Raw genomic sequence first — 16,815 nt, forward strand, 5'->3', positions numbered from 1 at the left:
TTTCAATCTTTTCTAATTTCTCCAACTTGTCTTTCATTGTTTTAAATTAGCAAAGACATTGCCAATTTAAATTTACATTTACATTTCTGAGTGTTGCTAATGAAGGGAGACATCAGTCGTCACTTGGTGCTGTCACACGTATACTTTACTTTTGTTTATCATTTTTCTGCCCCCAAGAGGCTGAGTTCACTGCCATTGTGAATAGTATTGCATTACCTTGAGAACCCACACGTTTTTATCCTGATAATTGGAAAGCCACCATAAACACTTCCATGTGTCCATCCCATTTTCTAAGTCTTTATAGTCAGTTAGGAAAACAGAGCAATAATTGATTTTGCTGTGCCTATCACATGCATGCTTGCTGTATAGGCAAACAACTGGCAATTCAACCACCATCGCATTAGGTCGTTATCCTCTTAGACCTTAGATGAAAGTGGATTGAAACCTACTGCCTCCGCAGAGGGTAGCTCTGAGTGGAAACAGGCTTTTGTGGAACTACAGAATTTCTCCTTCATCTGCTCAGCCAATAACTAACTGGCTGGAGCACAATTCTGATTAGAAACAAGCAACACGCTTCTGTAATCCATGAGCAGAAACCAAGATACAGCATGTAGCCTCCGAGAGATACCCGGCTACTCTTGGAAAGCAGCACCCAGCAACTAGAGCAGGGTATGCCTGGGATCCGTTATCTGACACGCTCTTTCCAGCCTTCCCAGGAATGCTGAGCTGGCCTCTAAGATTTGCTTTTACTTCCTGATTTTTGGATACAATGAGTCTGCCAACCAACTGTGAGCACCTAAGCCTGGGGAAGGTGACTAGGTTCCGGAGCTCGTATGTTCATGGATCGCCTTATGCAATCAACAAGCCAATTGATATTAAACCACAGAGGAGACGGTAATTGCTTTCCTTTCCTTAGTTTGTCAGTAAACGTGTGTTTGCTACCCTTTGGAGATCTGCTGAACTGGGAGGGTTGGGGAGTGAGCTTAGTTTGTTTAATTCAGCATACTGGGGAGTTGGGAAAAAATTAACCCCCGACAGGAAAGCTGACAAATAGTTTAGTTTAGTTTGGCAAAACCTTATCCAGTTTCAAGGTCTGTGGATTTTCAGAATCCAGGAGACTGTTAATGTCAATATTACCACCAGAATCATCCAGAATAATACTTGGAAAGGGGATTTAGCAAAAATACTGTACTTGTTTATCAGCAACACTTATTTCCAGGACTCTCTTCAATGCCTTCTTCCAGTAATAAATGTGTGATAATTCCATGGGAAGCATGCATATTCATGTGGTCACTCCAGAAGAGACCCAGTGGATATTTTCTTTTCCTATCAAGAAGCTGTAATTTCTAGAGTTGTGTTCCAGAATTCTGCTAACTCATATTCCCCACCCATAACAGCCCCCTCCCTGTCAGCCACATGAGCAAGCTTGTGCCCTGTGATTTTGAAGTCAAGTTCAGTATTTTCAGAGCAAGGGGCTGTTTGCCAAATGGACCCTTTCTCCTCCACAAGTTTCAGTGCAGTGGCAGAACAGACGTGCAGGTGACTAACGTGTCTGGAAATCATCCGTCAGTGTTATTTTTTTAAATTATCATTTTACTTGGTATTTAACAATGAACAAGTTTTGATAGAGATGCTCCATTCCCCGTGAATAACAGTGTTTCTAATGTTACAATTCCCCAGAGGTAAAAAAATAAAATGGATTTTACTTCAGTTGTCAATTGTCATCCTACCTCTCTGCCATTCGTTTTCTGCTCCTATACATACATGGATGTATAGGCATGACTCACCGAGCATGTATTTGGCTGGATTTGCCCTTAATATGAGTGTTGTAAATGTGGAAGGACGTTCAGGAGGTGCATTCTCCCTGATGCAGACGAACTTCGCTACTTCAGGAAAGTTCACCATTTTCCCCAGAACGTCAAGTCCTGCCCACACAGCTCTGGCCCTATGGGAATTCGTGGGCTGTCACCTATGGTCTCTTTATTGCACTAACTGTGTCCCCAAGGCCACACAACATGGCATGGTCACTGTTGGTTGTCTCACACCTCTGCTGTAGGGAGAAAGCTCAAAGCCACACAAGCTGCCAGAGTCCAGTGTGAATGGATTTGCCTGATACCACCCTCCCCACCCCCTCCCCACCCCATTGGGGGGGGGGCTTAAAAGTAATCCCTTTTCATTGAGTCTGCTTGTATTTGCATAGGTTGAGACTTGTGTGTAGATACTCAGGAAAGTTCAAACTATTCCCAATTAACTTTATTTTTTAATTAAAAAGCCCCCCCAAAGTATATTTGTTCAGCAAAGATACAATTTAGAAGTACAAGGCTCAACTAAAAAACAAGAAACAAAAACAAACAGCAACAGCCAAAACCTCGACTTACTGTCCCTGAATCTCAAAGAGACACGCATCAGCAACTTGAAAATATTGAGACACCCTATTTGTTTTGGTTGGTTTTCACTGTGTGTTATAGTTTTAAAATTAATGTATTTTTGCCAGAAAGTAGTTTTGAAGGCACTTGATAATAACTGATACTTTGTGACATAGACCTTGAAATTTGTAGGGAAAAAAATAATACCAGATCCACCTTTTACAATTGAGTAAATGTTTTCTTCTGTAGCAGATGTCTAAGTTTTTCTCTTTTACTCCTCTGCCCCATGGGGCCATGGTATAAATCTGTATTGCAAGCAGGAGCTGGTCAGGATGCCTGAGTGAATGAAAGAATGTCAAAATTACAAATCTTTCTATTCTGTAGCTAAATTTTTCCAAGTTTTTGAACTTCTGATAAAAATCATGGAGAATGATATTACAATCTCAAAAATAAAAGAAATATTTTTAAAAATTATAGAGAAACTAATGCACTTGCAATGGTGGTGCTCCTTGACCCTGGGTTCATCCAAATCTAGCTAAGATGATCTGTCACCCTTCAGGATGCTTGCCTGAACTCACCCAAGATTAGTAAACAACAGCTGCATACTTAGAGTTGGACAATAAGACTTGTGTTTTTGGAAAATAGGAAATTGCTTTTCAGACTTAAAAAAAAAATGTAGTAGGAAGGGAGGGAAGGAGAATGTGGAAGGAAGCAAGGTGTACGGAAAGAAAAGCTTGAGGGAGAGATGCTCCCAGTATAGTGGGACATGCTTGTAACCCAGCACTCGGGGTGTGGAAGCACACGGATCAGGAGTTCAAGGCCAACCTCAGCTGTACATCGAATCTGAAGACAATTTAGGCTACATTTGACCCTGACTCAAAAAAGTAAAATAGGCTGGGCGGTGGTGGTGCACATCTTTTACCCCTGCACTCAGGAGGCAGACGCAGGTGGATCTCTTTGAGTTCAAGGCCAACCTGATCTGCAGAACGAGTTCTGGGACAATCAGGGTTTACACAGAGAAACCCTGTCCAAACAAAACAAAATAATAAAACTGCCACATATGAGAGTTTGCTCATATAATCATATAATTCCAGTACTTGGGAGACAGGAGGATTGCACAGAGTTTGAAGTCATCCAAGACTTCATAGTGAGGTGAAAGCCATCCATGACTAAATAATAAGACCCCCATCTTACAAAAGAAAAAAGAGAAAGGCAAAGAGAGAGGAAGGGGGAAGGGAGGGAGCAAGAAGAGGAGGAGGAGGAGAGAAATACAAAGCAGCCACATGTTGTTTTACTCCATCGAATGACGTATGATACTGAGTTGGTAAAAAGGCACCTGGCTTTAGTGAAGCCCATGAGGTGAATGAAGCAGGGAATCTAATACAGAAATTCAAAATATAGTTCCATTTAAATCCAGGTATAGCCCTTCAAGTAATGGATTATTCAAAGAAAGGTATGTTTGAATATAGAAAAAAAATAATTTCTTCCTTAAAACCAGCTACATTAGAAGTACAGTCACGTGGTCACTTAGTAGTTTCCCAATTTTATCTCAAGTGACAAAGAAGATATCACCAAAGCAGCTAAAGCACTAAATCTTAATTAAGCTCAGTGTTGGAGAGAATGACAGCTCTGCCATGTGGAATTACCATGATTCGCTGTATTCGTGATTTCTAAAATATTTAAGTTTTTATTATAGTCTCTGTAAACTCTAGAGCACTTTATTTTTAACTAAAAAAAACTGTAACTTCTTTTTAAATTTATGAAATTTTGTTATTTCAGTTTCAATGCATAGAGGTAGGAAGGTCGGTTATCTTGAATCGTCTTCCTCTTGAGCTGTTATATTTGTGAGCTTTGCCCCCATTCACATGGTCATGTCAGTTGGTGTTGTCCATTGTTGAGATGTTGCTTAGGTGACGATGCTATTGAAATTTCATGGTGACTGCTTTTGTGGGTACACAATCTCATAGCAGCTTGCCTGGTCCTCTGGCCCTTACAACCTTTCTGTGCCCTCTTTCATGATGTCCCCTGAGCATCGTTTAGGTATGCAGATTGAGTTATAAATATGTCAACTGGGGATGAGTATACCACAGTCAGTTGCTTTCTATATTTTTACCAGTTGTGGATTTTTATAATGGATTCTGTCTACTGCAAAAAGAATTTTCCAATCTTCCTTGATAAGGGAGAAGAGCTATACTTATTTGATTAAGGATAAGTATTTACAAAACAGTTAGACAGTATGATGGTTTAGGAAAGTGTCACTAGTAAGCTTTCCTCTAAGTCACAGGTAGTTAGATAGGTTCATAGTATATGGACTGAATCCCTGCCTATTGAGCAGGCCTTACATCCAATTAAGCAGCTGTTGACCACCCCCTAGATGTAAATGCCACAATTGCACCTTTGGTGATGTCTTTCTGTGCTGCTGGTCATTGTGCTGGTTGTAGGCATCACTGTGGGGTAGGACTGTTGATTGCTTTTCTTTCTTGGCAGCGTATGTAGAATTTCCCTATGCCATGAGAGCTCTAGTTCTTAGAAAGGGACTTCCAGGTCTGCTCCAGCTGAATTCCTCCAAGTCCCCTGTCCAAAGTATGTGGTATATATGTTATCTTCAGCAATAAGGGCTTCAAATCCTGGGAGGCAACCAAGGGCAGTTTCCATACCCTATAATGTTTTGAGGATCTCTTGGACTCCTCTGGCCAACAAGTTAAAAGGAAGTTTCTCATGCCTGGTACTCGGTTTTGAGTATATTGTCTATGTTTCTTGAGGAGAATGTTATCTGTCCAAGTGATGTAATTTCACATAGAAATGTATATATTTCCCACATTATGCACCAAAATAAAGTAAGTACACATTGTAAACAGCCAATCTTCGCCAATCAGTACTTTAATTTTGGCTCCATAACGACTCTGACAACTTTAGATCAACAATTGATGCTGATGTCACTATTTCTTTTCTGCGTGGTACTCTAGTGAGGGGGGGGCATGGAGTGAATCATGTGTGTGCCCTGTTCTTCTTTATTCTCCTCCAACCTAAGGACATTTGGAAAGTCTAAGGGCATATTTGATTTCCATGGCTTAGGGTGTGATTGCTTTGTTAATATATCAAGTATAAAAAAACAGAACTATCTTGTGATAACCAGACAAGCTTCCTACAGTAACTAATCACTCAACTGTCAACAAGCTGAACTGGCTGTGCCTCAGAGTTCTCTAAAGATCTTTATTTATATCCAGATAATTAATATACTTTCTGAATTCATAAAAGTAGCACTTTTCATCTGTTGTGTGGTTATAATGAAGCCATTGCTTTCTTAGTCTGGTTAAAATAGAAAACTACTTTGATTTCTTTTGATTTCCAAAGTATTCAGTAATCTGAGCTGTCTTACCTTCTGGTTCATCTAAACCAGCAGCCTTATAGCATTTCCAGGGCCTGCTGTTTCTTCAGTAGAGGTTCTACTAAGATCTCATTAAGGAAAGCTGAATAAATGACAGCCCTGTAGCTCTAGGCTAGGTGCCAAACAGTGATCCACTTTTCAAAGGGAACTGAAAAGTGCTAGGAGAAATTGCACAGGAGATAATGGAGACGAAGTTATCCAATGTGTGTGTAGATTTGCTAGAGTCTTGGGACTTCTTCCCATGTCTGGAGATATGGTCCCTGTGACTGAGACCATGGGAGCCATGTGGGTGTGGTCATCATAACCAGTTCACTCTAACTGTAAAGAGAAGGGAACCTTCAAGAGACAAGAGAGGATTCTTTCTTTTGATGAATGGCTCTTCTTTTCTCTTTACATAAAACTTCTGAAAACCATCAGAGTTCTTTCCAGCCCTTCCTATAACTGTAAGTTATTGGTGGAAACCATTTCAATTAAGACATATCTCTTGCTTCCCATTCTGTTCTCAGTGTTCAAGCTGAGTATCCACTTCGTAGTACCAAATGGTGCCTAGCAGTTTCAGACCTCATCCATTTGTAAACTAGACCAACCAGAGACGTTCATTGCTTCCTATGTCCTCAGTAATCGATGCCACAGACTCTGAAGGCCTCTAAGGTGCCCCCTTACCTTGCACTCAGCACCACTGGAATAAGGCACATTCTTGATCCTTGAACTAACCCTTTCTTGCCATTGCCATTCCTATTGCTGCCATGTCCTCATTCTCTCTTGCTTGCAAGATGGGTAGCTACATAACTGATTCCATTATTAGCATCACTTCCCTAGCTGTAACCCACAGATTCATTTGCTAAAGCACTGTCATGATGGTACTATGTTTGCACTAATAGCATGCTCAAAACAACCAGGATATAATCTAAACTTCTGTTCTAAATGGCCTGCATCTTTGATACCTACCCCACATTCTAAGTGTGTAAGGAACTACTTGCTATTCCTATTTATTGTTGCCCTAAAGCCCCCCCCTCTCTCTCTGTCTGTCTGTCTGTCTGTCTCTCGATGTAGCTAATGCCACAAACCATTTTCATCAAAACTTTTCCTACAGCCCAATTTTGAAATTGAGGTACTACCTTTAGTTAACTGTTTTCTTTTCCTCTAGCCACTGTAGCGTTATCATAATTAATTCCAATTGTGTGTGCATTTTCTGTCTTTTCAATTTCAGGCTAGTATGATGGAAACCCTTTGTAAAAGGGAGATGAGTTTGGCATGGGTACACAATATAAACTGGAGTGGAAAAAAAAATCCCTAGAAGCAAGCAATGTGAAATCCTAATAAGGGTAACTTCATTAAAGTAATAAGAGGGAGCCAGAAATTTGATAGAAATTTTGGGACTTGCTTAAATAAAAAACAAAACCAGGTACCCAACACACACACATACAAACACACACACACAGATACTTAACATAGTTGCTCTAGGGATGATGTGGCTTGAGGATGTAATAACGTGGTACATGGAGAACTCTGTAAATGAAGCCATGATACAAATGTCAAGCTAAAATACATGGTGTCTTGACAAAGGACAGACAGAAGAAACAGACACTAGAGCAGGCAGAGGGTATTGCTCTTCTCAAATAACTGAATGATTTCCAACATTTTGTTTTGGAGGTGTTCAGTGATAATCTGATTTATTAAATTTCATCAGAAATATAATTCAAAGTAGATTCTTTGTGTATAACACAATTATTTCAATGTTTTAAAGTACATGGGAGGTATTAAGTTTTCAATTGAACTTAAAAGAGAGGTCAAGTTTTTAATCTATCCCTAATGACTGAGGATTACTAACAAGTCACAAATGGCAACCTTTGTACTACTTCCCTCGACATTCACCCATCCCCCAGCTGCAGAGTGTTTGCATTGCAGAAAGCAGAGCAATAGGCCAGCAGAGAGTGTGGAGAACATCAATTACCAGAGGTATTGAAAGTCCACAGGAAAGTGACCTTCCCGAGTTACACCAATTAGATGCTAATTTACTTAACGTCCTTTAAAACTCTAAGATTTTCATAGCTTTGCTTCTATATCCAATAAAAATCATTGCATAAAGTTGAACTACAAAGGGAAGAGCCTGCTGTCACCTTCCCTTTGCCCACTGGGATAAATGGGAGCAGTGAATAATGAAGTACATGGAGCTACCACAGTACCTGGCAACCCTGCAGGGTGTTCTTGTAGAAGGTCTGGAGGAAAGGGTAATCAGAAACATGGTGATTCCATTCCCGTTCCCTTTCCATATGCATATATTTTAGAGAGCTTCTACAATAGCGAGTTTCCATGTGGTTTTTTCCAAAGGTCTTTAGTGTTAATGATCCCACTTCATACTCCTTTCTCTACCTGCCCTCCCTTCCCCCATACCATTTAATACATCTCATTCCATTATTCTCTGTTTGTACCACTTGGATTTTACATTTCTTCTCTTGAAATGCCTCCATGACCCCTTACTAAGTTTCATGACTTCCTTGGGTATCCCAAATGAAACACACATGTGATATCTAAAAACTCAAAGATAGCACCCACATGTGACAGAGAAAGTGTGACACTTGTCTGTATGGGCTTGGGTTACCTCACCCACCATCATTACTGCTAGTTCCATTCATTTACTTGTGAATTTCGTTTCAGTTTTATTTACAAGTGAATAGTAGTCTATGGTGTACATGCACTACGCTGTCGTTATCCATTCAACAGTTGATGGACATCTTTACTGTTTCTACTCACTGACTACTGTCAATAGAGCACAGATGGACATAGGTGAGCAAGCATCTCCATGGTAAGATTTAGAGCCTTAGAGAATATGCCCAGGGGTGCTATAGTTGAGATCATATGGTACATCTGTTTCTAGCTTTCCATGGAGATTCTACACTGGTTTCCATAGTGGATATGCCATCTGTGCTCCTACCAGTAATGGACAGTATTTCTTTCTCTATGTCCACGTGATAATTTGTTGTCACTTTTTTCTAGTCTTACCCATGATGACTGGGGTGAGATGAAATCTCAGAGCAATTTTAATTTGCATTTCCCTGACAGAGTTTAGAGTTACTCTACAATGGGAGAACAGTGGGTAGACAACATAGACTATTTAAATATATATATAAATATATATATATATATATATTACACACACACACATAAATATAATACAAGTTTCAGCTATGGGTTATCTCTTTTAAATCATTGGTCAATAGGATCACCCTGAACCCCCAAACATTACAAGTTATTGTTATTGCTTGTGTTTACTCTCTCTAGGACTTAATGGTAAGACCCTACTCCTGAAGACACCATATAGTTGAGTCATAAGACTGAAAAAAAAAATCCACCTGGCACATACCTTGAAGTCTTCATCCAGTTGTCTAGCTTTCATAGTGATGGAAGGTGTTGTGAAAACTACTGGGGAGAAGAGTAAACAACAATCTCAATCAACTGTGAACCCTGCCAGCTACAAAAGCCACTGCTGTAGCAAGATATGTCAATGGAGTAACAGTGACACAAATGTTAGAGAAGTAAAGACGTAATTAATCGTTGGATTTGCAGCCCATTCTGTAAGAAATAACTCACAACCGTTACATACTATTAACCGAGCCGTAGACTCAGGATTGGCTAGGTTATATGCCTCAGGGAAGAACTTAATACTATAATTACTATCATTTTGCTGAATGGACATAGTGGTCAACTAGACCCTAAATTCTTGTCATTATACACATAGATTGCTACATCTCTCAGCCCTCACTAGAGGATTTTTTTTAGTATATAATGATTAACACAGAACCCACAACTACAATATGAAAAGAATGACAAACCATGCTGTGTTCTAAATGGGACATCTATACCATGCTCTGCCACAAAGGCTTTAGGATGTCATGGAAAGGGACAGAATAACTGTAAGAGCCAGAGGTATCGGATGTCTACAGTGAAACAATATTTTCCAGGTAGGATAGGGCCGTTGTACACATGAACTCACAGAGTCTGTGACTATGTTCACAACATCTGGGCCAGATCAAGCTAGTTATAATCCCAGCGTGGATAAGGGATTGGGGCTAGGGGGCTCTTGCAATTTCACCACTAGCTGAGGAGCTGTTGTTGGTTGGTGGCTGCTGGGAGGTGAAGGGTCCTTTTTCTTCAAGGATATAGCACTTGAGAAGTTACTAGTGCAATAGTAGATGGCCCAGCACCATGCACATGCAGGCAGCACTAAGTGGACTCAGTAGATTATTTTTAAGTTGGTTTGGGTATTGGTGAGAGGATAGAAGATAAATTAGAGTGGAGGGAATAGGGGTAGTTTGATCAAATTATATGCATGGATTACATCCGTTAAAAATACAAAATAAATAAAGAAAAACAGGAAGTCATTCTGCTGATAGCCTTTGAAACCAGAGATATAGAGTTGGACTTGGTAGTGTCTTGCCTTTTGTGTGCCCTAAGAGAAAGGCTGATCTGTCAAGGAAGCTAGTTTTGCCAGTGGTGACAAAGAGAAGGACCCCTAAGAAAAAGAATTTGTTGAGGAGGGTATTGTACGGCAGATGATAACCGTCCTATAGTTCCACCTATGACTGTGAAAAGGTGGGGTGTGTTCTCAATATGGAAAGACAGTCGGGACTTCCTTCACAGGGCTCTTAAGCGCAGTGACACTACTCATCCCCAAGCCTCATGGTCCATGGGGAGACATTCCCCAAATACTCAGACTAGGCGAGGTGCCTATTTATATCCTCATTGGGGACTTTTGAGCAGTTCTCAATATTGTCATAGCACATGCCTGTGTTTTGTGGCTTTTAATCTCTTCCCATTCCCAATCATGGGACCCTGAGAAGAGAATATAACCCTGTCCTCTAAAACCACGGTTTGCTCCATACTATATACAGGGCCTGACACATAGCAGCCAATCAACAAATTCCTATGTTTTTCTTCCTGCTTAGGGATGTGAAAGTAACTAGAATAAGTAAGTAAGTAAATAACTTATTTACTAGAATAAGTAAATATTCTTTTGGAAATGTTTATTAAATTCACAGTGTATTTGCTGATTTTTTATAGTTAAAAAATTCAAAATCCCCTTGAAACTTCATGAAAATCTAACCTAATCATTCTATGGGAATTTGCAGTAACACAGCTCATAGTCCATGACCAGCAGTTTGGCATAATCTATGGGGGAATAGTAGGAGGATGTAGCACTTAGTTATTGATTTTTATTTCTGGCAGAAGTTGGAAATGTGTATGCACAGAGAAATCTTAAATCTGTAGAGCAATAACACCTTATTCAGCTGTGTCTTGTGACAAATGTATGGTTTTCCTAAATTCATATTTACCCTCTTGCCTCCACCCCTCCTGAAGACTAAAACATGTGCTTTTATCTTTTATTTCTCTTGTGATTTCTGAACACTCTATGTTGGTGTCCTGTAGAAGATGTGACACTGGAGTTACCATGGTAATCCATTCTGATTATAACAAGAATATTATGAATGCCAGCCATTTCCTTTTTTTTTTTTTTTTTCTTCTTTCAAGCATCCAGAGGCTATGACAGGAAGAGTCTCAATTCTATTCTCTGTTTTCTGTTCCTGTAGTAGGATTCATCTCTCCCTTCAAGGGAGTTCTTGGCCTTTTGCCTTGCAAGAGATTTTGCTGACACTCGGTTTTTCTCCCTGTTGGTGAAATCTTCTTCACTCCAGGGGAAAATGCTTTATGACTCTTGAGGCTGATAGATGCCTGAATGCTGTGTGATGAGCCCTCAGGAAGCAGGTTGTCTCAACCTTGAGATGGCCCTTGTCTGACTCCAGTGTGCTTTTAAAATAACCTCAAAACGGAATAGGAGGGTGACAGTTAACCTTCACATGGTTGGCAGTTTTTAAAGCTAAATTGGCATTTTGACTTTGCCACCCTAGACTAGAATTTAACTTACAATGAAGGTGATTAGGGCTAAGTCATTCAGAGGATAATGAGGTTTCTAAGACCCATTAATCTTTCTAGGCTGTTAAGGGATTTTACATGTGCAGCGACAAAGGAGACCCTACCTGGCCCTGTGAAAAGACAATTCATCAGAGTGGCACCAGGCACGCACTTAAGAATGCAAATTCACATGCATTTTCTAGGCAAGTTAGAGGGAAAGAGGTAAGAGTAGAAATTTACATAGAGCAACTACACTTCCTCCACTTGTGATGGAACTCCATTTTCTCCTAAGTATGAAGTACAAACTGTGAACATGCAGCTCTTCACATCTTAGTTCCCATTGGGTCTGTCATAGGGCCAACATCAAGCCTTGTATTCTGATGACCTAAGGAACTGTCTATGATAAGATACATTATCCTGTACTTACCTGTTAAAGGCTCCCGTTGGGGGTATCTAAGTAAGACCCACCAATAAACTTTTCATTAATATATCAACATAGACACTTTAACATTCATTTTAAATTTGATTTCTTTTTGTGACAGTAAATGTAATTCGGCTCATTTATGAAGTTGGAGGTACTATTATTGCATACACTTATAGGAAGTTCAGTCTTCTACAAAAGCTCTGTTTGCAGGAGAACTCACTGCATAGCTCACCTTAGCTATGTTTCCACTATTCAGTCAGCCCGATCAAGCATGTACAATTTCAAGAATAAAAAAGAGGATCCCACTCTAAAGAGAGATGGAAAATACTAAGCATCTACTACAAGATCCAGATGACAGTACATTCATTCATGTTTTCTTTCCCTTATGCATTTAGTTGTTCAACAAGAATGTACTGAATAGGACCTGACTTCAAAGATGTCTGTTAAGAGTGCAAAACTGAGACAGACAAATTCTAAGCCTTTAAAAAGGTCATAGTGTAACTGCTTGGGCAAAAAATGAGGAAAAATAAATTATAAGCACATAAGGATTTTCATAATCTTGCAGGTGTACACAGAACCAAAGTCATCACTTGGCTCCTCTGAATAGCTGTCATGAGTTAAGTTGTGAGAAAAAAAATGAAGCATTTTCCCAAGGAGCAGTGGCCCAGTTGCAATTTAGATTTTCTCCTATTATCTGTTTGTTTTCAGCATCAACTAATGAAAAGCTTAGGTCATGATGTTGTTCCAGGATGTAATGTTAGCTAAGTGCTAGAACTGAGGCCAACTTGTTGGTCTGTGAATTATTTTCCTATATTACTTTAAGAAATGTGAGGAAACAGAAGCCATCATTTTTGTAGTTCTGAGGAAGTTTTGACTTCTAACTGGGGATGTTGTCAAATGCTCCATGAGCAAAGCGATTTTGTGTTCAGTTATGCAGAGGTGAAGATTGTGTGTGTCTATGTGTGTGCCTATTGGAGAAACCTGCATGGTTATGGATGTTTCAGAACAAATGATGTGTGGTCAGAATTTAAGAGGTTTGAGAAGCAATCATGGAGGACTATTTGAAAAGGGAGAGGGAACTATACTTTTAGGGTCAAGTCATTAATGCTAATATTTCCGAAGACAAGGTAATGCTTGAAGGTATTTGAACATAGAAATGATCAAAACTGCTTAAGATCAAGTGGCATTGGTGAGGATAAAGACTAAGTTGCTTCATTCATAAAGTTTAATATTTTAAGATTAGATGTGCTCTTAGGAAGCTGTGTCTTATGGGAAAGCACAGTGTATAAGCTACCAAAAACAGAATACTGCAGAAGGTCTGTGAGAAGGTACACACAATAATCTCCTGCAGATGAAAACCTATGCTAGCAAAGAAACAAGAATGACAGGTATAACCACCTTTTATTTTTGTTCATTCTATATTTTCTATACTGTTTATATGAAAATGTATGTGAACCAATGACATTTATGTTTGTTTATGAAAGAGCAAGACACTGTGTCCGGTAAGAATGTCTTCAGGAGAGAATGTTGGCTGCAGACACTGAAGGGTTAGTTAGTAAGACTCCACAGGGTTCTTAAGACAGGAGAGAATGCTAACTCCCCATTGACACCTGTGTCACTAATAAATCTCAAACTTCTTGTGGAATTATTTTTTTTTAACATAGGAAGGAAGTTTACTAGAAGGGAAATGGGGGAGGGGAGAGAGAAGAAACAAAGAGACAGAGAAAAGAGAGAGGAGGAGAGGCATAACAACCAGGGATTTGTCTGCCTCCCCTGAGAGATGGCGGAAAGAGCGAAGGTTTTTTTTTTTAATTAACAGAAATAGAGACCTAGAACAGGCACAGCTTTGGCAATGAGCCACACTATGACTCACTGATGGAGAGGCAGGTTTTGGAGGATTTGAATTAACAGTTTGGAAGAGATACCCATCAGAGAGCAAAAAGTTGAGTTAAAGATGTGAAAATAGAAAAGAACCACCCAAGGATCATGGGAAATATCTGCACTCGTAACCATCAGTCACGGTTCAGGGATTTTCAGAGTGAGGGTGAACTGTTGTTCATTTGTTGTTTGTCTTTCTCCAATGCAGAACAGCACTTCACCCTGTGCTATATTATATGGATCTTTCCAGGCATACTGCATAGAAGACAAATGTTTTGATAACTTCAAAATGCAAGTCTTTATTCCTAAATATTTTATTATTGAGATCACTCAGATCTTGACTAAATAGCAAGCTACCTAAATTCCAAGTGCTTCACAAAGTTGTATTTACTTTACAGCTGGGTCTTACTCTTTAGTTCAAAACCAAAAATCAACCTTGATATTAAATGAGCTTGATCAACAAATAACAATTAACCTCAAGGTGTAGATGACCCAGTCTTGATCTGTGTTCTTACCTCTTTCTATAGGACTGTGTGAGTGTTAGGTATCGTTGCCAGAAGTCAGTGGATAGCCACATGATGACTAGAATTTGTTGATGATGATAGAACTATACAATTTTAGAATTATAGAGGAGAGCAGAGATTAAACCATCAATAGAATTGCTATTACCCAGTCACTGGTAAAATGGATGCTGTGTCTGCACAGGGAAAATTGGCCCAAGATCGAATAGTCTATCATTTTCTATGAACATGGCTTGATTTTGTTTTTAGGTAATAAGCTCAAATAGCTTTTTTAGTCCAGCTTACTGGAAGTTGAATAGTCACAGGGTTGTCTTGTTTGGCTAGAAGTGGCCGTCTCTGTTATTCCCGCTCAGTGGTTCAGTAAGCAGTTTCGTCAGTGGTTAGTTGCCTTGCTTTCCTAGGAACTCATGTTTTATGGAGGCTGTCTCAAATGAATTTAATGTCCTCTCTAATGGATTTGTTTATCCTTTCCCTGCTGCTATGAGCCAAGGATGCTACTTTTCATTTGGCTTCACCTCACTCCTGCAATCTGTACAAAATGGCATTTTAGTACACTGTATATAGTTTGGATGTGTTATATATGACAATCTGTAAATACAAATCTGTACCTAACCTGTTGTTCAAGATTGCCTTCTTAGAGAATTGTATAAAGGACATATAATCAATACTTGAAAACCATGAGATTTAAATATCTTGAACACTATAATCCCCCATGTAATAGTCATAAAAGTGGGCGTGTCTGTTGAAGGTTGAACTGTTTCTCACATATATCATATAACTACACATGCATAGATTTACTAGCATTTGTGGACTGACATTTGCCTGTAAATGCAATGACTCAGTTACTCTGTGAACACATGCCAAGTCTGTCAAGACAGCTGGTTCAGAGAAAGGAGCACTACTCCCTAAGAGTAAGAGATCTGAATTCCTTTTGTGACTTGGATAAATATGGGATTAATTATATGTTTACTCTGGCCAATTTAAAACAACTGTCTGGAGTCCACGACATAGCTTAATGGAACCTTTGCCTAGCCATGTGAGGTCCTGGGTTCAAAGCACAACAATGAAGAAAACAAAGATCTAAATTAGTCCATTATTGATATATTGCTCGTATGTAACAAATGCCTGAAGATTGACAGATTTGATTTTCTCCTTTGAGCAGTGACACTTCCTTAGAACCCTCAGAATTTTCAAATACTTAACTGTCTCTCTTTCCGTTCAATTAAAATACTTTAATTACCATGTACAACAGTATTAGATCAAACATATGGGTTATTTTCTACAGCTCTGCCATACTGTTTAGAGCTCATGGCCGGACTAGAGTCCTTGACAGAGACAAATCCAACAGTGTTGCCTTTACTTTGCCACCACACTATTTTCTACTCGCTATTTTCTCAGCAAGCTTGAAGAAGATGGCCGAAGCCGCCTTCTGTTTCTCTCTGATAAAGCTGTCTCCACATAGAGACTGACCTAAAGACAGAACTTAGGACCCGTTTTAGTCAGGGTTTCTATTGCTGTGAAGAGACACCATGACTACAGCAACTCTTATAAAGGAAACATTTCCGTGGGGCTAGCTTACAGTTCTGAGGTTTAGCTCATCATCAGCATGCAAAGGAGCCCGCTAGCACAAAGGCCAACGCGATGCTGGGGGAGAAGCCAAGAGTTCTACATCTGGATCTACAGGCAGCGAGAGAGAGAGAGAGAGAGAGAGAGAGAGAGAGAGAGAGAGAGAGAGAGAGAGAGAGAGAGAGAGAGAGAGAGAGAGAGAGACTGGGCCTGGCTTGAGCATCTGAAACCTCAAAGCCTACCCCACAGTGACACACACTTCCAACAAGGCCTCACTCCCTGTGAGCTTTTGGGGACCATTTTCATTCAAACCACTACAGGGCCCAAAGATGAAACAGGGATAGCGTGATACTCTTTCGGGAGATAAACAAACGTCGGATACACCAGAAAGGACACCCAGAATTGCTGTTCGCTATGAAAACTGTGATATCCCAGACAAGCGATGCAGGCAGAGTAAGAGGCTCAGCTCCAACTTTTCCCCTGGCTATATCCCTTGCCAGATGGTAGTCTTCACATTCATATACTTCTCAGCTTTAGGAACGATGTTAGCCGATACCAGAATGTGAACCACAACTACATTTTGTTTGATTTTATTTTTTGAGAAGTTCACGTGTATTATAGGCAGACATTAAATGCACTATGTACATGTCTATATTTTCATACTGTCTCGTACCATTCGGTAAAATTATTTGGTATAATTAATTTCAAAAGCAAATAATTGTGAAAGTAACTACATAAAAATCAAAATATTAGGCAACTAAT

The 16,815-nt window shown here is 39.6% G+C and overlaps 1 protein-coding gene across 4 annotated transcripts in view; it reads left to right on the plus strand.

Annotated features, from left to right (window-relative positions):
- Pde4d (phosphodiesterase 4D) overlaps positions 1-16,815 on the plus strand; it is a 792,225-nt gene that overhangs the window by 438,360 nt on the left and 337,050 nt on the right. The window contains exon 1 of one of the 4 annotated variants that reach the window (XM_051182909.1): positions 748-894. The exons of the other annotated variants lie outside the window; for them this stretch is intronic. Coding sequence (XP_051038866.1) covers positions 770-894 — 125 coding nt within the window. The 5' untranslated portion in view covers positions 748-769. Of the gene's footprint in view, positions 1-747; positions 895-16,815 lie in introns of those variants that run through there. 4 annotated transcript variants of the gene reach the window in all.

Source organism: Phodopus roborovskii, unplaced genomic scaffold, assembly GCF_943737965.1.
Source record: "Phodopus roborovskii unplaced genomic scaffold, PHOROB, whole genome shotgun sequence".
NCBI classification, from domain to species: Eukaryota; Metazoa; Chordata; class Mammalia; order Rodentia; family Cricetidae; genus Phodopus; species Phodopus roborovskii.